Source organism: Siphateles boraxobius, unplaced genomic scaffold (assembly GCF_051911475.1).
Source record: "Siphateles boraxobius isolate OS27281-9 unplaced genomic scaffold, OSU_SipBor_1 24, whole genome shotgun sequence".
NCBI classification, from domain to species: Eukaryota; Metazoa; Chordata; class Actinopteri; order Cypriniformes; family Leuciscidae; genus Siphateles; species Siphateles boraxobius.
The window spans coordinates 10,953,682-10,974,028 of NW_027508855.1; the positions used below are offsets into that span (position 1 = coordinate 10,953,682).

General features: G+C 41.1%; 1 protein-coding gene and 1 long non-coding RNA gene across 3 annotated transcripts; both read left to right on the forward strand.

The window, feature by feature from the left end:
* Window positions 1-787: 787 nt before the first annotated feature.
* Window positions 788-3,359, forward strand: LOC143748542 (uncharacterized). Its single transcript, XR_013206816.1, has 5 exons — window positions 788-944; window positions 1,303-1,370; window positions 1,510-1,621; window positions 1,924-2,003; window positions 2,543-3,359. It is a non-coding gene; the product is annotated as an uncharacterized LOC143748542 (long non-coding RNA).
* A 3,202-nt stretch (window positions 3,360-6,561) lies between these two features.
* Window positions 6,562-20,134, forward strand: foxn4 (forkhead box N4). Of its 2 annotated transcripts, none has more exons than XM_077241415.1 (10): window positions 6,562-7,288; window positions 7,996-8,081; window positions 10,619-10,782; window positions 17,068-17,159; window positions 17,292-17,384; window positions 17,477-17,598; window positions 17,689-17,785; window positions 17,895-18,102; window positions 19,001-19,387; window positions 19,490-20,134. In XM_077241415.1, the coding sequence occupies exons 1-10, from the start codon at window positions 7,133-7,135 to the stop codon at window positions 19,768-19,770; spliced, it is 1,686 nt and encodes a 561-aa protein (XP_077097530.1). In that variant the 5' UTR covers window positions 6,562-7,132; the 3' UTR covers window positions 19,771-20,134. The 2 variants fall into 2 exon arrangements, with proteins under 2 accessions (XP_077097530.1, XP_077097529.1); XM_077241414.1 differs by having other exon boundaries at window positions 6,563-7,288; window positions 7,993-8,081.
* Window positions 20,135-20,347: the final 213 nt, after the last annotated feature.

Consider the following 20,347-nt stretch of genomic DNA (forward strand, 5'->3'; position numbering starts at 1 on the left):
GTTCTTCAAAGGTTCTTTGTTGGGGTATATGGTTCCACGAAGAACCTTTTACATCCAAGGAACCTTTCCATTGCACAAAAGGTTCTTTGTAGCGCCAAGAGGTACTTTAGATTGTAAAATGGTTCTTCACCATCAGTCTCATGTAACCTCACATTGTTGGAGTAAATTTGTGTCCCATACAATGATTTATTTGTGGCGGCATGCCACAATCTCTGCACTGACCGCCACAAAAAGATTTGAAGTGTTAGTTGATGATTACAGCATTTTTTTTTACTAGATCTGTAATGAGATGAGTTTGTAAACTTGTTTTCCGCCTAAATAAAAGCTGGACTGCAGTTTCCGTCAAAATAAAAGCTCATGTGCATGTAGCAATTTGCATTTAATGATTTTTTGATCATAACAGCTCTTCAATGTATATGTTAAATATAATTATTATCATTAATTAACAATAATAGTTTCAGCCTCAAGAGTGTGCAGCAGAAACCTTTTGCCTTATGTCGATTTTGTGTGAATTTACAATTTTGTCTGCATGCCTAACAGTTTACATTGCATTATTACATTTGTATTCATACACTGTCATGTAATTTGACCAATTAATTAAATAATAATACAGACTGCAAATAAAACATAATAGACCGCTATGTTAATTCGCGCAAACTATTGTTATTGGTTGTTTTGCCGTTTTACTTTGAGCATGATTGGTTAATCTGTCTGTCTTCCAGGAAACTGTCCAATGAGAATGTGAGCGGCTCTGCGCGCCTATTTTAAGTTTGAAAATACGTCCGTTACTCTCGGTCGGTAAACAGCTGCTGCTTGCGTTGATTACTCGGTCAGACCTGGATTATTTTATATCTGCCTGTTGAATTCCTACATTTTGAGCGAATTTTGATATGTCAATGAAGAACAAAGCTGGAATGTGAACAGAGGAATACTTGCGATATCAGGTAAGAAAACATTTTTTCTAACGTTTAGGGACACGGGTAACGGTCATAGGCTTAACGTTACTGCAACCTCATAAGATAAATAAGTTATCTCTGTGTGTGTTTTTGTACTGCTTCACCATTAGCGTAGCGATATTAGCACGTATTTCAATGTAATGTTAGTACCATCTGACATTGCTGTGTTTTGTTGTTGGTAACGTTATGTGTTTAATGTTGTCAGCTAACGTTAGTTTAAAACTCAAACGCATAAGAGGTAAAAAAAAACGTCATTTATTCGTTAGAAGTATGTTTACATAACCTCTTCAAACACTGATAACGATATTGAAAATATATTTGTTTACATTATTATTATATTTTTTAGATCAAGCATTGGAATAAGATTTTTATCGGGGGAGAACACCCAACAGAAAGACCCATTCACCAACTACAGTAAGTTAATTTTACCCACTGTTCAAAAACCTACTCTGGGATTAATGTATAGTATTAAGTATGATTTTCATCTTTAAAGTAAGACATTTAACATTACTGATAGAAAGTCAGAGTAACTTTTTGGTTTTTTCTGCTGAAGTGGGGCACTGAAAGGGGATTCATGTCACCTTCATCAGTCCTTTCTTTAATCACTGGAAACCATTAAGGGAAAGACCCTCAGACGTGTCATAATAGGATAAATGCTGCTGCAGGTAAAATTATTTGATGGTTTGATTTTGGTGTAAGTTACCTATTGGCTTTTTTTTGTGTGTGCTTCCTTTGCTATTATACACATTTCTGATGGGATTGCCATGCTTTAAGTGTATGTTTACATTTTTAATCATGTAATAACAGTCTCAAAGATGACATTACTCAGTTCATGTTGTGTGAATGTTATAATGGCAAACGTTTTAACAATTTAAATCAATTTTAAGATTGTTTAAAGGAATGGTAAAAAAAAAAAAATGCTTTTTAAGGACTTTTCATTGAATAATTTCTTCTTTCCCCCCTTCAGATTCGCCCAAGTATCCAGCTGATTACTGGCAATTTGGTGGAGGATTATTCTTTAGCTGCTACATTGCACTATCACTTCTGGTACGGATTCATTGACCTTTTGTGTTATTTTTTTATTTGACCTAATTTAATAAATTTCTTTTAATTAGTACAATGTACGGTTAGGATTCTGAATTAAAACAGTGTAATGTTTCTCCACAAATATTATCAGAAATATACGGAGCCCCCAGGGGTCAGGCAAAAATTGTTGAAACAATATAAACCTGCATTGAAAGATATGTCAAAGAGCAACAAACCACAACCCTCTCAGCTCAACACCAAAATTTGTTGATTTCATTGTACTTAATATTTTAAAAATACCTGCATGTAAATACAGCTGTAATTAATATTAATATTCCTAAAGACCTCTTAGCCGAATCACACAATAGCAGCTAAAGTGTTTTACAATACAACATCAACACAATAAGTACATTGAAACCATAGGCCCCTAAGTATGCTCTTTTTAGATATAATATTATTAAAACAATATATATATATATATATATATATATATATATATATATATATATATATATATATATATAAAATCACCATAAAATACTGTGTGCTTGTTTTCACAGGATCCTCCACACCCAACCCCAGCCATCGTCCTAAAGGACTGCGAGAATGGGAACCCTTTAGCCAGTGGCAGTGTTTCCATTAGGATGGATGGAGAGGACATGGTTGAAGATGAGGGACATTGACGTTTCCCTGGGTGTTTGCCTGCTCTACTCGATGTATCAAATCTATAATGTCGCCTACCCAAAGTGCCTGAGAAAGACATTGTTGTTTTTTGAGGCTTTTGTTTTTAAAGGAGTGGACCAGTCCCTATTTGTGTGAAGAGAGTTTATAATTCCCTGTAGTACAGTTCTGTCTTCTGCTATTTCTCTTACAATGGGATTTTACAAGGGATGGCTCAACCAAAAATGAAAATTATCATCATTTACTCACCAGCAGCCATCAACTGTCTGGTTACCAACATTCTTCAAAATATCTGTTGTGTTCAACAGAAGAAAGAATTGTGTGCAGGTTTTGAACAACTTGGGGGTGAGTAAATGATGATTATTTTCATTTTTGGGTGTGCTATCCCTTTAATTATAAGCGAAACAGAAACCAGGCATTGTTAACCATGTTCTCTCCATCCTTCCAACTATCTCTTTAATACTTTAAGTTGCAGTTTTCATTTGGAGTGGACTGTTTATTATTGTAGAGTCCGGTTTATTTGTTGAGTCTGTTTTCTGCTGATATCTGGTTTATTTTAGTGTTTCTGCTGTCTTCACGTTTTAAATTAAAACGTCTGATTCATTGAAATTAAATGCATAATGAAATGTTGTCTGATTCATGAAATGAATACATTTGGCCATAGGCCATAAAAATAAAATAATTTTTATTCCTGCATTTTCTTTGTATGTTTGTTTACTATGGGTGTCAAAAAACCTTTTCATAAATGGTTCTACAAAGAACCTAATAAAGTGACATGAAGAACTGTTATAGGTTCTTTAAAGAACCTTTGAGAAGGGTTCTTTGCAGTTCCGAAAAAGGTTCTTTATGGCACTAAGAAAAAATAGGTTCTTCAAGGAACCTTTCAGTGAAAGGTTCTTTGGGGAACCAAAAAAGGTTCTTCTATGGCATCGCTGTGAAACCCCCTTTTTGGTTCTTCCTGGCACCTTTATTTTTAAGAGTGTACTGTGGTCCAGTGTCATCCTGGGTTCAGTCTGGGAGACAGCCGTCCAAGGGTAACTCAGGGTCTCTCATTAGTCTCTCATTAGTCTAGGAAACAGAAAGAACCAATGGAGGTTAGAACAGAAGAAGAATGATGGGTTAAAAACAAAACAACTGTGAAACAGTGTTGTCACTTCTTTATGGCAATTGTATTAACCTGTTTGTCAAATGACACTCCTTAAACTGCTGGTATAGCTTCAGTTAAATGCAGGATGACAATTTTAGTCAACAATATGAAAAGGGAACATCTAAAATCTATATTTACCTTTAACATATACTGACAACCACCAGTGTTGGTACAGAGAAGCCACTAGACGATTCAAAGTTCACTGAAGTTACATTTCCACAATCTGAAGTAATACTTATGTATAATGTACAGTATTTGAGTAAATGTAGATTTAGTTACTGTACTTAAGTGGGCCTTTTTTGCTGCTTTATACTTTAAGATATTGGCAACTTTTACTCTTTACTTGACTATACTATTGAATAAGTAGCCTATATGTTCTCTTTACTCCAATACATTTGTAACTAGTAATGCACACACCTAATTTTTTTCTGCAGCAGTTTATTTCTGCTACAAAAGAAACACTATTGCCATCAACAGAATTGAAGGTACTATATCTTGTGTGTTTTGCCCTTACTCACCTGCAGTATGTGAATGTTAGCAGGTAGTTGCTGAATCATGTGTGTTTCATATATGAGATGAGGACATTGCTGCAGCCGAGGCTGAGGCTTTAATGATGGTTAACACCATCTTATTTATCCATTAAATTGAAGATGTCACAGGCCGGCTCATTGCCCGTGGCAAAAATGAGGGGACACGAACAACAGGTATAGGCCAATCAAAAATGTTTTCTTTATTGTAAACCAAAAACTATTAACTTTAAACAAAGAAAAAGAAATGAGGTGATCTTTTTGAAGGATATAGGCTAGTTTACTTATTCCCTTTTTTGAGCACTTGAGCTTAACTGAGACTTGAGTGTTTAAAGAGGCTGTAGATTGCAATATTGAGGTGTTCCGTTTTATTTCGACCAAAGAAAATAAACGTGCTTGCTCTCCTGTTTTTTGTTTTTTACTGGCACGTCTCTTAGGTGTTTTTAGACTAATGCATGTTTGAGCCCATTCAAGACAGGTCAAATACTTAGGTACTGTTAAAATCAGTACTCTACCCTAATACTTTTACTCAAGTATTGAAATGGGTGACTTGTAACTTGTAATGGAGTCATTTACACTGTAAGGTATCTGTACTTTTACTTAAAGGGTTAGTTGAAAATCATCAAAAAAATAAAAATTCTGTCATTAATTACTCACCCTCATGTCATTATTATTATTATTATTATTATTATTATTATAAGACATTCTTTATAAGGCATTGCATTCATTCATGTGTTCGGAACACAAATGAAGATCTTTTTGATGAAATCTGAGAGCTTTATGTCCCTCCGTTGACATTTACGCAACTAATTTTGAAGCTTCAAAAAGTTCATAAAGAGATCATAAAACTAATCCATATGAATTGAGCAGTTTAGTCCAAATTTTCTGAAGAGACACTATCACTTTAGACGTTTTAGGCTTTTATTCACATATAAACATTGATCTGCGAACATAAACAGAAGCTCAACTGAGCCTGCTTGACAAATAAGCAGGTTCAAACCTCTTGAGGAAGCTCAAACGCTGCATAACATTAGAATAAATCTCAATGGTTCTTGCAGAAGCTCAAACGTGCTGCGTAACAAATGAGAATGAACCTCAGTGATTCGCGCACGTCAAGTGAAAATGCTTGAGCTTTCGTTTACCACAACTGATGTGTGAGTTGATGATTGTTTATATGTGATTAAAAGCCTAAATTCAATCTGTTCATCCCTTTAAGTCGTTTTCAGGTATCGTTACACCTCTGCTAATCTATAGGCTAACAGGTGTACAGTGTCATACAAACAAATAGGCCTATAAAACACCACCATGGTAACACACATGACACTAAAATAATGTAATACATAGTATTTAACATAAGATGTAAAATAAAACTCTGTAATGTACATAACTAACAAAAATTATGATTTTAATTTTAATAGATTCAAATCAAATGTGATGCTTCTGGACGTCTTGTTTAATCTAAAATTATTTAAAATTGATAGGTTTTTATATAGGCTAGCATTCCATTAACATTACAAACTTTGTAAATAGTGCATGCAGTGTAGTTGCTGTGCCTGAGAGAGACACACACGGGCTTTAGGACCCCGCGCTCTTCTCTGGGAGCGTCTTTTTGTCCGTTGCAAGTGCGCATTGATTGTAACCATTGTGAGTTCGCGATTTACCATCTGTAGTGTCCCATGTGGTTCAAGTCAATTAACGACACCGGCCGGATCACTTCCCACAGGAATCGAAACCTATATTTCAAAATTCAAAAGTTTTGTTTAAATACAAATAGGAAGAACTGTGGATTTATTTTTCTGGTTGTTGCCTTCAGTTTATTCTGGATTAATCTTCTCCACTATCCACTTATAGCCTACAAATAGCATATGAAACGGTAATCTTATTAAATAAGCAGCGCCATGTTAATTAGATATGCCTATGTGCATGTAGTTAATTTATTATTTCCTCAACCTTTCTAGGTTACAAATTAAATACTGTAAACGGTTTTAAAACCCTTTATGTTCCGTCAATATCATTATTTGCTGTCTTTCATATTTATTTCACAGGAGAGCTATTAACTCACTACATGCTGTTACATTTTTTTCTACCAGGAGGCGAGCCTGTCATATCTGTGTGATATCTGTCATGCCCAGCGCGCGCCACTATGTACGTTTTTCCCGCCGCAGTGTAACCAAACGACGCGGGTTTAAAGGCGGTTAAATCACGAGCAGTAAGTTAGACTCAACTAAAGCTCTTATTAGGACAGAACATCTCACAGAACCGCACGGAGAGGATGTGTCTTTATTTAAGTCTTTAAAGGAAAAAAAGGGTCCTACATATAGGCTATAGGTGAACAATAATATCAGGAACTGTTATTTGTGTTATTTTACGTTGCCTATGGCTACAGGGGAACATGGAAATCACTGCTGAATTTGTTAGAGGTCTCTGGATTATAGGATTTTATATTCGTTTTCTCTGAGTTTAAAGGACTATATAGTTTATAAAACGATGCCTCTAATAGAAACAGATGATTTTGTCTAAACTCTCAACTTTATGTTTCTATTTTTGTGTAAGAGAAGTTGTACCAGACTTGAAAAGACGCACCTGTGGACTACTGCACAAAGAAAACACGGAGGAAAAACACGATTCTCTGAAGAAGAAAAGAATTGATTCAATTAAAAACACTGGAAACCAGTAGCGTTAGGTGAGAGATGCTCTGACAGATAATCTGCGTGATTGTGGAGGCAAGGCAACAGCTGTCAGTCAGAGCACGAGACCCCCTCCCTTCGTCACGGCTCGCGCTGCGTGTGCACACAATGCGCATGACCGTCAAGAGCGAACCGCACGGACGAGGGAAATTTAAAAAACGTTTTTTTCTTGCGGGACAACAAGTGCCCCGACCAACAGTAGAGCTTTCCTCCGTCTCGCCACCCAAGATTTTCTATACCACAGAACAACTTCAGCAGAAACAGGTAAGATGCCGTTTATTTCGTGTTTTTATTAACGTTAGTTAATTTTAAATAAGTCAAGAGGCTGCGCACCTGTTAACGTTACGGACTGACATATTATACAGCCTGAACATTGATGTTAATCAACTTGAATTATTAACTTACTTGGTATTTTGAAGAACAATTGCTAAACGTTTCTCGTCTATTTCTAAGAAATATTTAACGTTTTCTGTTGAATACAACACTGATGAGATTAAATAAATTAGGGCGAGCAGACTGACAGGTAGCCTAACGGTGACTGATGACGTCTGAATCTGATGACCCCTGTATAGTCAACAAAACAAACAACACATCAACACTGAATTGTAAAATATACAATTTCCATTAATTTGAAGTAAAATAGTATCTTTTCTTTTATTATTTTTTAAAATGTAATCTTTTCTCTTTTCTTGCTCAGCTATAATGTCAATAAACAAAGTTTTTGTTGGGCATCACATATTTTATTAATTTTAGCTATTCGCATATCATTGTGTTCTTATGTGGCCATGTTATAAACTCGAGTAAGATTTTATTTTATTTTTTTACATTTAACTTACCTCAGATGTTGAAATGTCACATATTTGTACTATGTGTATTTGTGTTTTCTTTGTACCAAATGCATATTTGTAAAATAACTTTTATTCTCTGCTTTGGATGGTCCATTCATTTACTTGCATTTTATCTGCCAGAAGATGATTGAAAGTGGAATTACAAGCAGGATGTCGGGAATTCATGAAAACCCTGGACAAAGTCACCTCACCTCCGCACAAGACTGCAGGTAGGGGGTGATTTCCTTTGATGGCTGATCTCATTGGTTTTGAACCTTGAACAGATTAGAGAATAAAAATATAATTTCGGGAAGAGCGCTGCTAATCTTAATACAATCTCCACCTTCCCTATTCTGTAAAATAAAGGTGTGATTTGAGAGGCAGGGAATTGGGGATTGTGAAAACAGAAAGGAGCGAGAGAATACATCATCTTTGCTCTGAATGGATCTGTCAGAAAGCATCAGCTCTGTTTACACGCCCGCTGTCGGCACACGGAGGGATTGGGGCTCTTGGAGTGGGCCCCCACGGGTCACCAAGGAGAAGTGGCTCCCAATTAGAATGTAAACGAGGGCGACTTGAGCTGTGATAAACCGTGACTGTGTGTGCCCGCCTCCCCCTTTCTCTGGGACACGTAGTGGTTTGCATCAATGAGCAAATAAAATCATTTTTTTCTTCCACTTGTATAAATGCACCACCCTAATGACCGTAAACGGTACAATACACAGCTGGGTTTACAACTGCACTTCAGAAATGCTAATAAGTACAAGGATGTAGGCCCTATTTGCTTGACGATCCTAAATTTGAGTTCATGTGACAAGTTATGAATTAATTCCAAAATAAAGCCCCCACCCCTCCCAATTGCTGAAGTACAGTTTTTAAATCAGTACTATAATGAATACCATTATTATTTTTTTTTTCTTTTATTATATCTGTGCATCAATAGAATATAAGTCAATCTCAGACCTGCGGGGTAAGATGACGTTTCCTCAAATTAAATGTTTCTGAAGTTACAGCGCAGCCATTGTCTGGCAATACAACAAGTGGATGCTCTTGGCAACATTAAATTGTCGGCTATAGTCAGGTCAAAATCAGTTTTAGATCTGTTAGATCATGCTTTGTGTGAAGGATTTTACAATATGAAATATTACAATATTTATATACTATTATGTCAACAGTATTTAAAATATAGATATAATATAAAATATATTCAACAATACACAACATGAGGGAGTTTAACAATAATTATTATGGTGGCAATTAATTACATTTAAACAGACTTTTATCCAAAACAAACTTACAGGGCTATGAAACAAAGTATTTTAGGATAACATTTCAGTTTATTTGTGAAAAGAAATGTTTCAATGCCAAATAACACATTTTAAATGTTGTAGGTTAATATTGACTTACAAAACTAATACTGAGGAAACCAATAATTGAAACAAATTATGCTATTAAACGGAAGGCCATTAAGTGCTAACACTCAACAGAAAAAGACAGATTAACACTCATCAGAAAGATGCAGGTCTCATAAAGCCAGGTGTTAAACTGTCCCATTCTCATTGCAAGGTTTCTTTTTCATGTCTTTGTATGGGGACAGGTGTTAGGAAGACATTTCAAAGCGCATGACAGTGCAGTGTTGACATTTTCGTGTCTAAAATTTCATATTTGCGAGTGTCTCTCTCTCTCTCTCTCTCTCTCTCTCTCTCTCTGTGTGTGTGTGTGTGTGTGTGTGTGTGTGTGTGTAAAGGATAATTGTTCACAAGCTCTAAACTGGAGCAACCAGGGTGCTCAAGGCCACGTCCCCAACTTCTTCCTTCAATGCTGTAATTTATTCAGGTGGCAGACTGTGTGTGCAGTGTGGCTTGACCTCCAACTCCTTCAACTACCCCCTCCCAGCTACCCCCCTTAGGAACTGTCTGATGCCTCCAGGCGGGGGGGATGGGGCAGAAGGGGACAGGGGTTGGGTGGAAAGGGACAGGGAAACAGATGGCATCCTATTTTTCTCTGTTGTGTGAGGCCTGTCATTCCAGTAGATTAATGCAAGGGGTTGGTTAAAAAAAACGGTAAAGACAATCAAGGAAGGGTCTGGGATGGGGGGGACAATAGAGCCACGTGCCACTGTGCAGATTTGTCGTTTGGGACACAATAGGTGATCATTTTTCAATGGGGCTAGACCAACTGTTGCAGGCAACGTGTGCCACATACCCATGTTTCAAATGATCTCATGCGTTGTTTACATATGATTCAGCCAATGACAGTGAAGAAGGCACTGGTCACCTGACTACTGTTAGAGGTTGGTTTAATGGAGAGGGGGGCACTGAAGTGGCCAGACACAAAATAACTGAAAAGTGAGGGTTGTCATAGCGACCCCAATTATTGGGCTGAACAGCGAGTTTGTAGGGAAGTCTGGAGAGAATTCTAGAGGCTTTCTCTGCTCTCTTGATGCTTAGACCAAATGAAGAAATGGCTGAATAAATAACCCTCCCTGCACTGGATTAGATCAGTGAATGAAAGTATTTTTATTTCTATTCCCAAACAACAGATTTACAAGAAGACTTGCTCATCTTGCATCTTTTACAAGAAAAACTGAAAACAAGAGTTTATGTAGGTCAAAAATAATACAAATTTAATATGAGCAATGACTATTGGAAGCATTTAAGAAAACTAAATTCAATTCAATAGTTTATGTGCATTTTTCTGCAACAGTTATTGTCTTGTCTTATTTATATTTGTGTTTCAGTACTGAGAGCATACTATGTTTTTGCAGACTCCTGACTACTGACCCTTCGCAGCTGAAGGATGAGCTGCCTGGTGATCTTCAGTCCCTGTCCTGGCTAACCTCTGTGGATGTTCCTCGGCTTCAGCAGATAGGGGGTGGACGGCCCGACTTCGCCAGCTCTGCTCAGAACAGCCTGCTGGAGCGCCAGACAGGTCAGTTATAAACTGTGTATACAATTAGCGTGAACGGTGGGAAAAATGTCAGTAAAAAAACAACAACCTGAATTCAATTACCACATCTATGATTATCTTAGCCTAGCACCTTTACCAATGATTTAATTAAATGCTGTTATTTATTCACATATTCATTTATTTGTTTGTTGTCGATTTTATTTCTTTATTCTTTCTCAATTGTCTACCAAACATTTAGGCTCAGTTTCTTTGACCCATTTTTTTTATACAATATATATATATATATATATATATATATATATATATATATATATATATATATATATATATATATATATATGAAGACTTCAGATGCAAAAGGCTCTAAGTCCGTCTAAAGTTTTTGTTTGATATTATCATTTTTATCAGGCTCCTATGTGTACGTTTCTACCCAAGTACTGCCATTTCTGAATGGGCTGGGTTTTAGTGAGTTTGTAGTTAAAGTATTTGATGAGCGTATACTATGTGCGGAGAGCATTCACTCAATATTATTATCTAATTTTTGACAGAGGTGGCTTTTAGAGGCGTTTGCATCGGAGGTCTTCATATATAATCACTCACCTAAAGGATTATTAGGAACACCATGCTAATACTGTGTTTGACCCCCTTTCGCCTTCAGAACTGCCTTAATTCTACGAGGCATTGATTCAACAAGGTGCTGAAAGTATTCTTTAGAAATGTTGGCCCATATTGATAGGATAGTATCTTGCAGTTGATGGAGATTTGTGGGATGCACGTCCAGGGCACGAAGCTCCCGTTCCACCACATCCCAAAGATGCTCTATTGGGTTGAGATCTGGTGACTGTTGGGGCCATTTTTGTACAGTGAACGTCCTGGTTGCGTATGCAACCCACCGTTCCCTGAAGAAGGGAACGGAGGACGTAGTCGACTTTGACTGAATGGGGATCACGCCAGGGAGCCTGTCATCTTCGAGTACTATTGAACAAGACAATGTAATTGGCGTGCGTGATTCGCATCACACACTCTGCCCCCGTGGCGCGGGTATTAATACGTAAGTGGAAATACGTAAGTGGAAATACGGATGGGTTATCCCCATTCAGTCGACGTCAACTACGTCCTCCGTTCCCTCCTTCATGGAACGGTGGGTTGCATACGCAACCAGGACGTTCCCTTTCAGTCGATAACGTCGGACGTAGTTGAAAACGCCATGAGACCTTTGAAATGAGACCTTTGAAAACGCCAGTAAAGCTGCCACCTTCCAGTGCCTAGACAAAAGCCTCCTGATGCCCCCGCAATTTTTAAAGTCACTGCTGTTCCTACAGGACCACTGGGAAAACGTTCCCGTACATTGGAAGGAAGGGACGCTGTGAAAGCCACATCCTAAACGAAAGGAAGGTAATGTGGAGAATACACATATGAACTGGGCAGGTGACCGGGCAGTACGACATATGTAATGTCACTGGGGTGGCTCCAGCCTAAGAGGGGGAAGACTCACCGGACTGTGACGGCAGAGAGACTCTGCCGAGGGAAGACATGGGCTCGCCGTAGGGAGCCGTATCGTGGAAGAATACACATATGGGGTCGCCATAGGGACCGCAACATATGGACCCAGCCTAACACAGGTTCCACACTGCTTACAAGTGGTAGGCCTAACACCAGACGTTCCGCACGTCCGATGTCGAAGGGGTGTGGAGGAACTTAACAGGGTTCAGCTTTAAGGGAACTCAACTGAAGTAGAAAGGCGCACGTATCCAGTCCATAGGAGGGTAATGGCGCAGCAAGCCGACACTTGAACCGGGCTCACGGTGAAACTGGCTTCATGAGAAGGGAGCCCACGGGAAGCAGCGGTTCAACTAGGTGTCGTCCAGCCCCTAACTCTAGAATCTGTTTAGCAAAGCATATCGCCCAGGCGGAGCACTTTATACTCATCATAGAGGAGCTCAACACCTAAGTGGACATGTTGCATCTCGGAATTTTTTACCGAAATTAAAGCAGGCACTAAGTGGCCAACTTTGCTTGGAAACAGCCTTCCCTCTCTGCTGAATTCCTAAAAGATAAGAGCTGGTCTGAGGTCTATGGCTTGCGTTCTGTACACGTCTAACCACTATAAGCGAACGGAAAGAGAAAGCCAGTGCTGAATCTGCCTTCTCCGGGGCAGCGCTTGCAGGCTCACCACCTGCTCCTATTACGGGAGAGGTAGGAACCTTGGGCACAATCTAAGCCGGTGTCTCAGCTTGTGAGAGTTAGCCGGCCCGAACTCCAGGCAGAATACGTTGACCGAAAGCGAGCAAGTCCCTACCCTCTAGTAGAGACCATGCGAGCAGGAGAACTGATATAACAGAATTTTTAACTCAATGCCTGCAGTGGCTCAGGTGCGGTCTCTGCAGTGCAGTTGCACCAGAGATAAGGCCCAAGAGGATAAAGAGGGACGCAAGGATTACATTACCTTGTTCCTCAGGAACCTGACGATCAGGACGTGCTTCTCCATGCTTCTGCATCATGATGAGCGTTGTTTAACACCGAGGCAACAACATTTTGAGGTTGAAGGAAAACAGCCTACTCCAACCCATCTTGCAGGAAAGAGAGCACTGAAATGATCGAAAGCTTTCAGGATCTCATCTGAAAAAGTGTTCAGGGGAAGTCAGGAAGGCTGTCGATGGGAACCAGGTCTGGTTGGGCCAAGGTTGGGTCACACAGGGTGAGCTGCTCTGCCACGGTCACCTCGGGACTCGATCATGAAGCTAGCGCTGAAGCGGACATATATGGAGGAAGCCAATGGCTGCATCTACCATATACCCCAGGAGCCTCTGAAAGTTCTTTCAGTGGGACTCTTTCTCACTTCAAACACCAGCTGAACACACTCTCATTGGAGAGACGTGTTAGACCGAGTCCATCTCCAAAACTGAAAAAGAGATACTCAGCCCGTGGGCGAGATTACTCTCTCCCAGTTGACTTGAAGACCCAACGGGCTCTGGAGCACTCGAAGGAAAGGACTCTGTACTGATACTTCAACCCTCACACGCAACACACAGGATGGCCTGCGGCGCGGAAGGTAGAGATCGGAAGCACATGTCTTTCAGGTCGGAGCTGCAGACCAATCTTGGGCCAAGATGGTCACGACCCACCACCTAGTAGCACGAAGAACGAGTTTACAACTGGCCTTCGTACCGGCTGGAGGAGCGGCTATATCAAATCCTTCGCAAGCAGAATAAGATAAGCACGCACAAGTCAGGAGCACTGCTCAACACTAGGTGTGATAAATATCACTGGATTTTCAGGAGCACGTATGCTCAACACCTAATGTGATGATTATCACTGACTTGAGCGGGATAGCCGGGCCTGAGGTGGGGCAGCAAAGTAGAGAGAGTGGTGTTGTGTTGTGCAACACTTACCTTTCTCCACTAGTGGCAGGGGGCGCGTGAGAAGGCGGATGACCGGGTCCTCGAACGCACCAAGCTGCCTGCTGGCGACCAAGGGGGAGCTGAGTGGTGTAAGGCTATACAGGGTACACCCGCCAGCCTGGCCCTCTTGAGACCCAGGAACAGATGCATTTGCTGTCTCTTTGAAGTGTGGGTACCGCTTGCTCCGTTTTTTTTGGGGGGGGGGGGGGGGGGGCAGCGTTGGAACAGACACACACAAACAAATAAAGACTCCACCTGGCCCTCACCCGGGGGGAGGGAGTGATCGTGCCAACTCCAAGAGCATCTCATCCATCCCTGGGCGGCCCGCTCCGGAATGCTTTCGCTGTCGCTTGCTACCTGGCTTGCGCGGGCTGGGCGTCTCTATTGCGGCCGGCTCCATGCTGAGGCCTGGGTGGAGGCTGCTGCAGAGGCCCAGCAGGAGCGGCGGCCGGGGAACGCCCTCGGCGACGAGCAGGCAGAGGAGCTGCCACCGGCGGCGGGTTGAGGCAGCAGCTGGCCGCCGGGGCAGGATGTGCCGGATGACCTCCGTCTGTGCTTGAGCGGCAGAGAACTGTTGGATGCAGTTCTCTGCCGCATCGCCGACCAGCCCAACCTGGGAAATTGGGGAGACCAGGAATCGAACCTTGTCCGCATCCGCCGGCCGCCGGACACAGGTGCACCTGTGTCGACAGACCGCTCCATTGGAGGGATAGCCTCGCAACCCTTCACCGCTCCTCCATCAAGGGTAGTGAGAGGGAAAACTATTCAGCCAGTTTCTGGCAGAGAAAGGTGCCGTCCACAACCTGGTAAGCTCTCCATGCATTTTGGGAAAGAAAGGCACTGGGGCGGCGAGCTGAGAACCAGCGAGGCCCGCCCCGAGATACCAAACTCCAGATTCCAACCGAGACTGAACGGGACACGGTGGAGGCTGCGGTGTGATGGAGGAGTGAGGAGCCCACAGGGAATGGTTACCGGGCGAGATATCCATCACTATCCTCCGATCACCCATCCCACACGGCACCCGGGGGTGGGGCAAGGTAATGGGGACTCGCGCTTCCCGGACGAAGGCAAGTCTCGATCTCAACACCGCGACAGTCATATTCCCGCAATGAGAACATGAGCTGTCCACAAAAGCTGCCTCAGCATGCCGAACATATAAATATATATATATATATATATATATATATATATATACATATTTATATACATATAAATACATAGCTCAAGCACATGATGCAACAATTGTGACCGTCAGAGAGGAAAAGGGAACGACCGCATCCAGAAACGCACAGGTGGAATGACATCTTGAAAAAGACGCAAACACACCCGTGTTGCTCTTTCAGAAAATAGGACCGTCACCAGTGCCGGAGCACACAGGGGAATGACCGCGGCAACATTGAACAGAGAACTGAAACAGTGTAGCATTCACTTTTCCGCCCTCTAACCAGCCGTCAACACACACAAACATTTAGAATTTGTTGCTGTTAAAACAGCAGTTGAGAGCTCAAAGCTTGCGATCACCGCTGCACTCGCGCTGTAGAACACCAGCACTGGGAGAGTCTTCCTGAAGAACACCGACACACTCGCTCGTTGTAAACAACAGCACTCTCAGAAGCATCAAACGATCGGCTCCGAAGCGAAAAGCAACTAGTGCGTGCATCCACTTCCGTATTTATACCCGCGCCGCGGGGGCGGATTGTCTGATGCGAATCACGCACGCCAATTACATTGGCTCGTTCAATAGTACTCGAAGATGACAGGCTCCCTGGCGTGATCCCCATTCAGTCGACGTCGACTACGTCCTACGTTATCGACTGAAATGGAACTCATTGTCATGTTCAAGAAACCGATTTGAAATGATTCGAGCTTTGTGACATGGTGCATTATCCTGCTGGAAGAAGCCATCAGAGGATGGGTACATGGTGGCCATAAAGGAATGCACATGGTCAGAAACAATGCTCAGGTAGGCCGTGGCATTTAAACGATGCCCAATTGGCACTAAGGGGCCTAAAGTGTGCCAAGAAAACATCCCCCACACCATTACACCAGTACCACCAGCCTGCACAGTGGTAACAAGGCATGATGGATCCATGTTCTCAATCTGTTTACGCCAAATTCAGACTCTACCATCTGAATGTCTCAACAGAAATCGAGACTCATCAGACCAGGCAACATTTTTCCAGTCTTCAACTGTCCAATTTTGGTGAGGTCTTGCAAATTGTAGCCTCTTTTTCCTATTTGTAGTGGAGATGAGTGGTACCCGTTGGGGTCTTCTGCTGTTGTAGCCCATCCGCCTCAAGGTTGTGCGTGTTGTGGCTTCACAAATGCTTTGCTGCATACCTCGGTTGTAACGAGTGGTTATTTCAGTCAAAGTTGCTCTTCTATCAGCTTGAATCAGTCGGCCCATTCTCCTCTGACCTCTAGCATCAACAAGGCATTTTCGCCCACAGGACTGCCGCATACTGGATGTTTTTCCCTTTTCACACCATTCTTTGTAAACCATAGAAATGGTTGTGCGTGAAAATCCCAGTAACTGAGCAGATTGTGAAATACTCAGACCGGCCCGTCTGGCACCAACAACGATGCCACGCTCAAAATTGCTTAAATCACCTTTCTTTCCCATTCTGACATTCAGTTTGGAGTTCAGGAGATTGTCTTGACCAGAACCAGACCCCTAAATGCATGGAAGCAACTGCTATGTGATTGGTTGATTAGATAATTGCATTAATGAGAAATTGAAAAGGTGTTCCTAATAATCCTTTAGGTGTGTGTATATATTATATATATAAAGGATTTTTTGAAAGCTGTGCCTTAACAGTTGTGGATTGAATCCCCATTTATAAACCAGATCCAAATAAAAAATAAAAAAAACATTTGAATACTCACACTTTGCTGAAACTTACAGCTCAGCTGAATAGCATGACAGTAGCAGGAGGAGCAGGAGCTGCGATTCATCTACAGAGTGAAATGCAGCACAGCCCTCTGGCCATCAGCAGCGTGAGTGAGGATTCAGATTCAGCATTTCTAACTACTAATTCAGACTACATGTACAACCAAGATCATTCAGAACTGAACAACCATTTGCAATTTAGCTAAAATAACCCTATGTTTATTCTGTTGTTTTTGTAGATGCCCCAGTTTTCCCCTGGGTTTCCTTGTGCCACATCAGTGTACCAGACCACCCCTCAGCAAGTGCTCACTTTCACTCAGGCAAACCAACAGGTTGGTTCAGTATTTTGTATGATTTGTAAAGACTGCTCAAAACAGTAATATTTAATATTATATAATATATAAATTTCTGTTATCTTCCTTAGTGTTCTCCCGGTGGAATTTATGGCAACTACAACAGCCAGAGTCTGTTTCCTCAGCCCCGTATTACTGTTCACAACCAGGACCTGCAGCCCAAGACGTTCCCTAAACCTATCTATTCTTACAGGTGACTTAAAGTTCACTGCGAAAAACTCTGGGAAGGGAATAAGACTTAATTTATTTCAAGTTGACTACATTTGATATGATCTATTTTCAGCTGTCTGATTGCCATGGCTTTGAAGAACAGCAAAACAGGCAGCCTTCCTGTTAGTGAGATCTACAGCTTTATGAAAGAGCACTTTCCCTATTTCAAGGTGAGGAATTTATGTAAAAGCACACTTGAAAATAGATGGACTGAGTCAACACGCCATGGAATCAAATAAATGTTACTTACAGTACATTGTTGATAACTATGTTTCACAGACAGCACCTGATGGATGGAAGAACTCTGTACGCCACAACCTGTCCTTGAACAAGTGCTTTGAGAAGGTGGAGAACAAGATGAGTGGTTCCTCCAGAAAAGGCTGTCTTTGGGCACTCAATCCTGCAAAGATCGACAAGATGGAGGAAGAGATGCAGAAATGGAAACGTAAAGATCTCCCAGCCATCCGCCGCAGCATGGCCAACCCAGGTCTCGAATCTCGACTATTATCAGTGCAATTTCATCTTGTACTGACTGCTGTTAATATAATGGTCATCTTTATAATATTTTCTACTTCTTGACACTTTTGTTGTTTATACTGGTATTCTGGTTATCAAGCCATATCTGAGGACCAGAATATCATACTTCAGTGTGGGCTCTTTTTTTTTGGACAGTACACAATAACCCAGAACAACCTTGAAAACATAGAAATGCACTAAGACAACCAACGCTCTGACAACCAACCACAACACTCTAGAGTCACGGCAGTGAATTTTATTACATTTAAGCCTGGAATACACTACACAACTTTTAAAATCGGAACAGATTTGAGAACACAAGGCATCATCCGCTTGCTGACTTTTGTATATGTTACACGTAAAAACTGGGCATCATACACTAAAGGACACTCTCATCGCATACTACCAGACATTCAAGTAACTCCAAACACAACAAACTCGCACAGAAGCATGCACCTCGTTACTAGATGCATGAAAAGTGAAAACAATGTTTTAAAATCTACTCAAAATATCAAATATATTTGATAATCTCTGGATGTAATTGTAGTCTGAAGCTAAAAAAATCTGAGCCCATCATACACTACACTATTTTAAGTGGATTTGTCAACTCTGACTGCCCAAAATCTGCTTACTTGCGTTGACTCCTCTATACTGTATGTCGGAGCAAAACTTAATAAATTCAGGTCTGCCGTCTTTATTTATCAAAAACGTTTTATTTGAAGCGAGTCAAGCGACAATATTTTTTGTACCACTGTGCAGAGATTCATGGTTGAGTTACAGTAGCACAGAAACTAGAGCACAAAGGTAAATGTTAAACTACAATCTAAAACATTAACATTGTCCTGTTTTGTTACTTTTTCTTTTACCAGATGAATTAGATAAACTCATTACAGACAGACCGGAGAGTTGCAGACAGAAGTCTGTTGATACTGGCATGACTCGCTTGCCCAGCTGCCCACCAGGACAGACCCTTCCGATAGCAGCTCAGATGCAGCCCCAGCCAGTGGTCACTCTGTCTCTACAGTGTCTCCCCATGCACCAGCACCTTCAACTGCACCTCCAGAATCAGTCTCGCTTGGCCCCGGCCTCCCCTGCTCCTGCTCAGACACCCCCACTCCACACCGTCCCTGACCTGACAAACAGCTCCCACCACCAGCATCATGCCAAGCAACACAGCGACTTCTACACAATTCACACTGACATGAATTCAGAGGTGGACGCACTGGACCCAAGTATTATGGACTTCACGTGGCAAGGTAAACTTTAACTAGAAAATGATCAACTAATTAGTGTATTGAAAGTCGTAGGATGTTTCCCACTCTAATCTGATATCTAACCGACTTTATTTCTAATTACAGGAAACCTGTGGGAGGAGATGAAGGATGACAGCTTTAACCTGGAGGCATTAGGTACTCTCAGTAACTCCCCACTTCGGCTGTCTGACTGTGACCTGGACACTGGCAGTGTCACGCCTGTGTCCAATGCAGGAGGACTGCCTTACCCAGACCTGCAGCTGACAGGCCTCTACTCTTCATACTCGGCCATAGATGCCCTTTCTAACCAGTACATGAACACACAAGGAGGAACAAAGCCCTATTGTTTTGCTTTAATCACACCCACAAGAAATGAAGCAAGCTGAGCTTTACTCCGCAGGATCTATAAATCTTTTTTTAATCCTATAGCATCTATGGTGATGTAACAGTGTTCGCTGGTGACATTTGCATTGACTATATTGATTGCATTGAATGCTTTGGATTTTCAAGGACCAAATCAGCAATTATGTTTTTAGAGAATTTGGAGAGTTAACTACAGTGCTGCTCTCATTATAAACCTAATGCAAATTGCGAGTTATCACAACACTAAAGGAACAAAGAAAAAAATAATGGGAATTATGATTTTGGGTTTGTTGCCAAGCTTTTTTTCTGTACCATAAAAGAAACTTGTTTTCTTCTCATTTGGTCCATTTAATTGTTAGCCTTGTAACTGTAGTTGTGTGTCTTTTGTTGTACTGTGATAGACACTGTATCTGCTCTTTTAATGTTTGTTTATTTATATTTATGAAACGAGCTGAAATGGTGACATCAATCATTTTTTATTGTACATATCTAAATATTTCAAATGCAAGCAATAAAATTCCATTCAGATTGAAAGATGTATTCACTTAACTTGAATAAAATGTTCTTAACATCTGACAGACTTCAGCTGCACATATGTGA

Excerpts from the sequence above, each read along its gene's own strand:
- foxn4 (XM_077241414.1), top strand. The coding sequence starts at position 7,133 with ATGCGCATGACCGTCAAGAGCGAACCGCACGGACGAGGGAAATTTAAA. Across the intron at positions 8,082-10,618 it reads ACCTCCGCACAAGACTGCAG|ACTCCTGACTACTGACCCTT; the intron begins GTAGGGGGTGAT and ends ATGTTTTTGCAG. Across the intron at positions 17,786-17,894 it reads AGCACTTTCCCTATTTCAAG|ACAGCACCTGATGGATGGAA; the intron begins GTGAGGAATTTA and ends TATGTTTCACAG.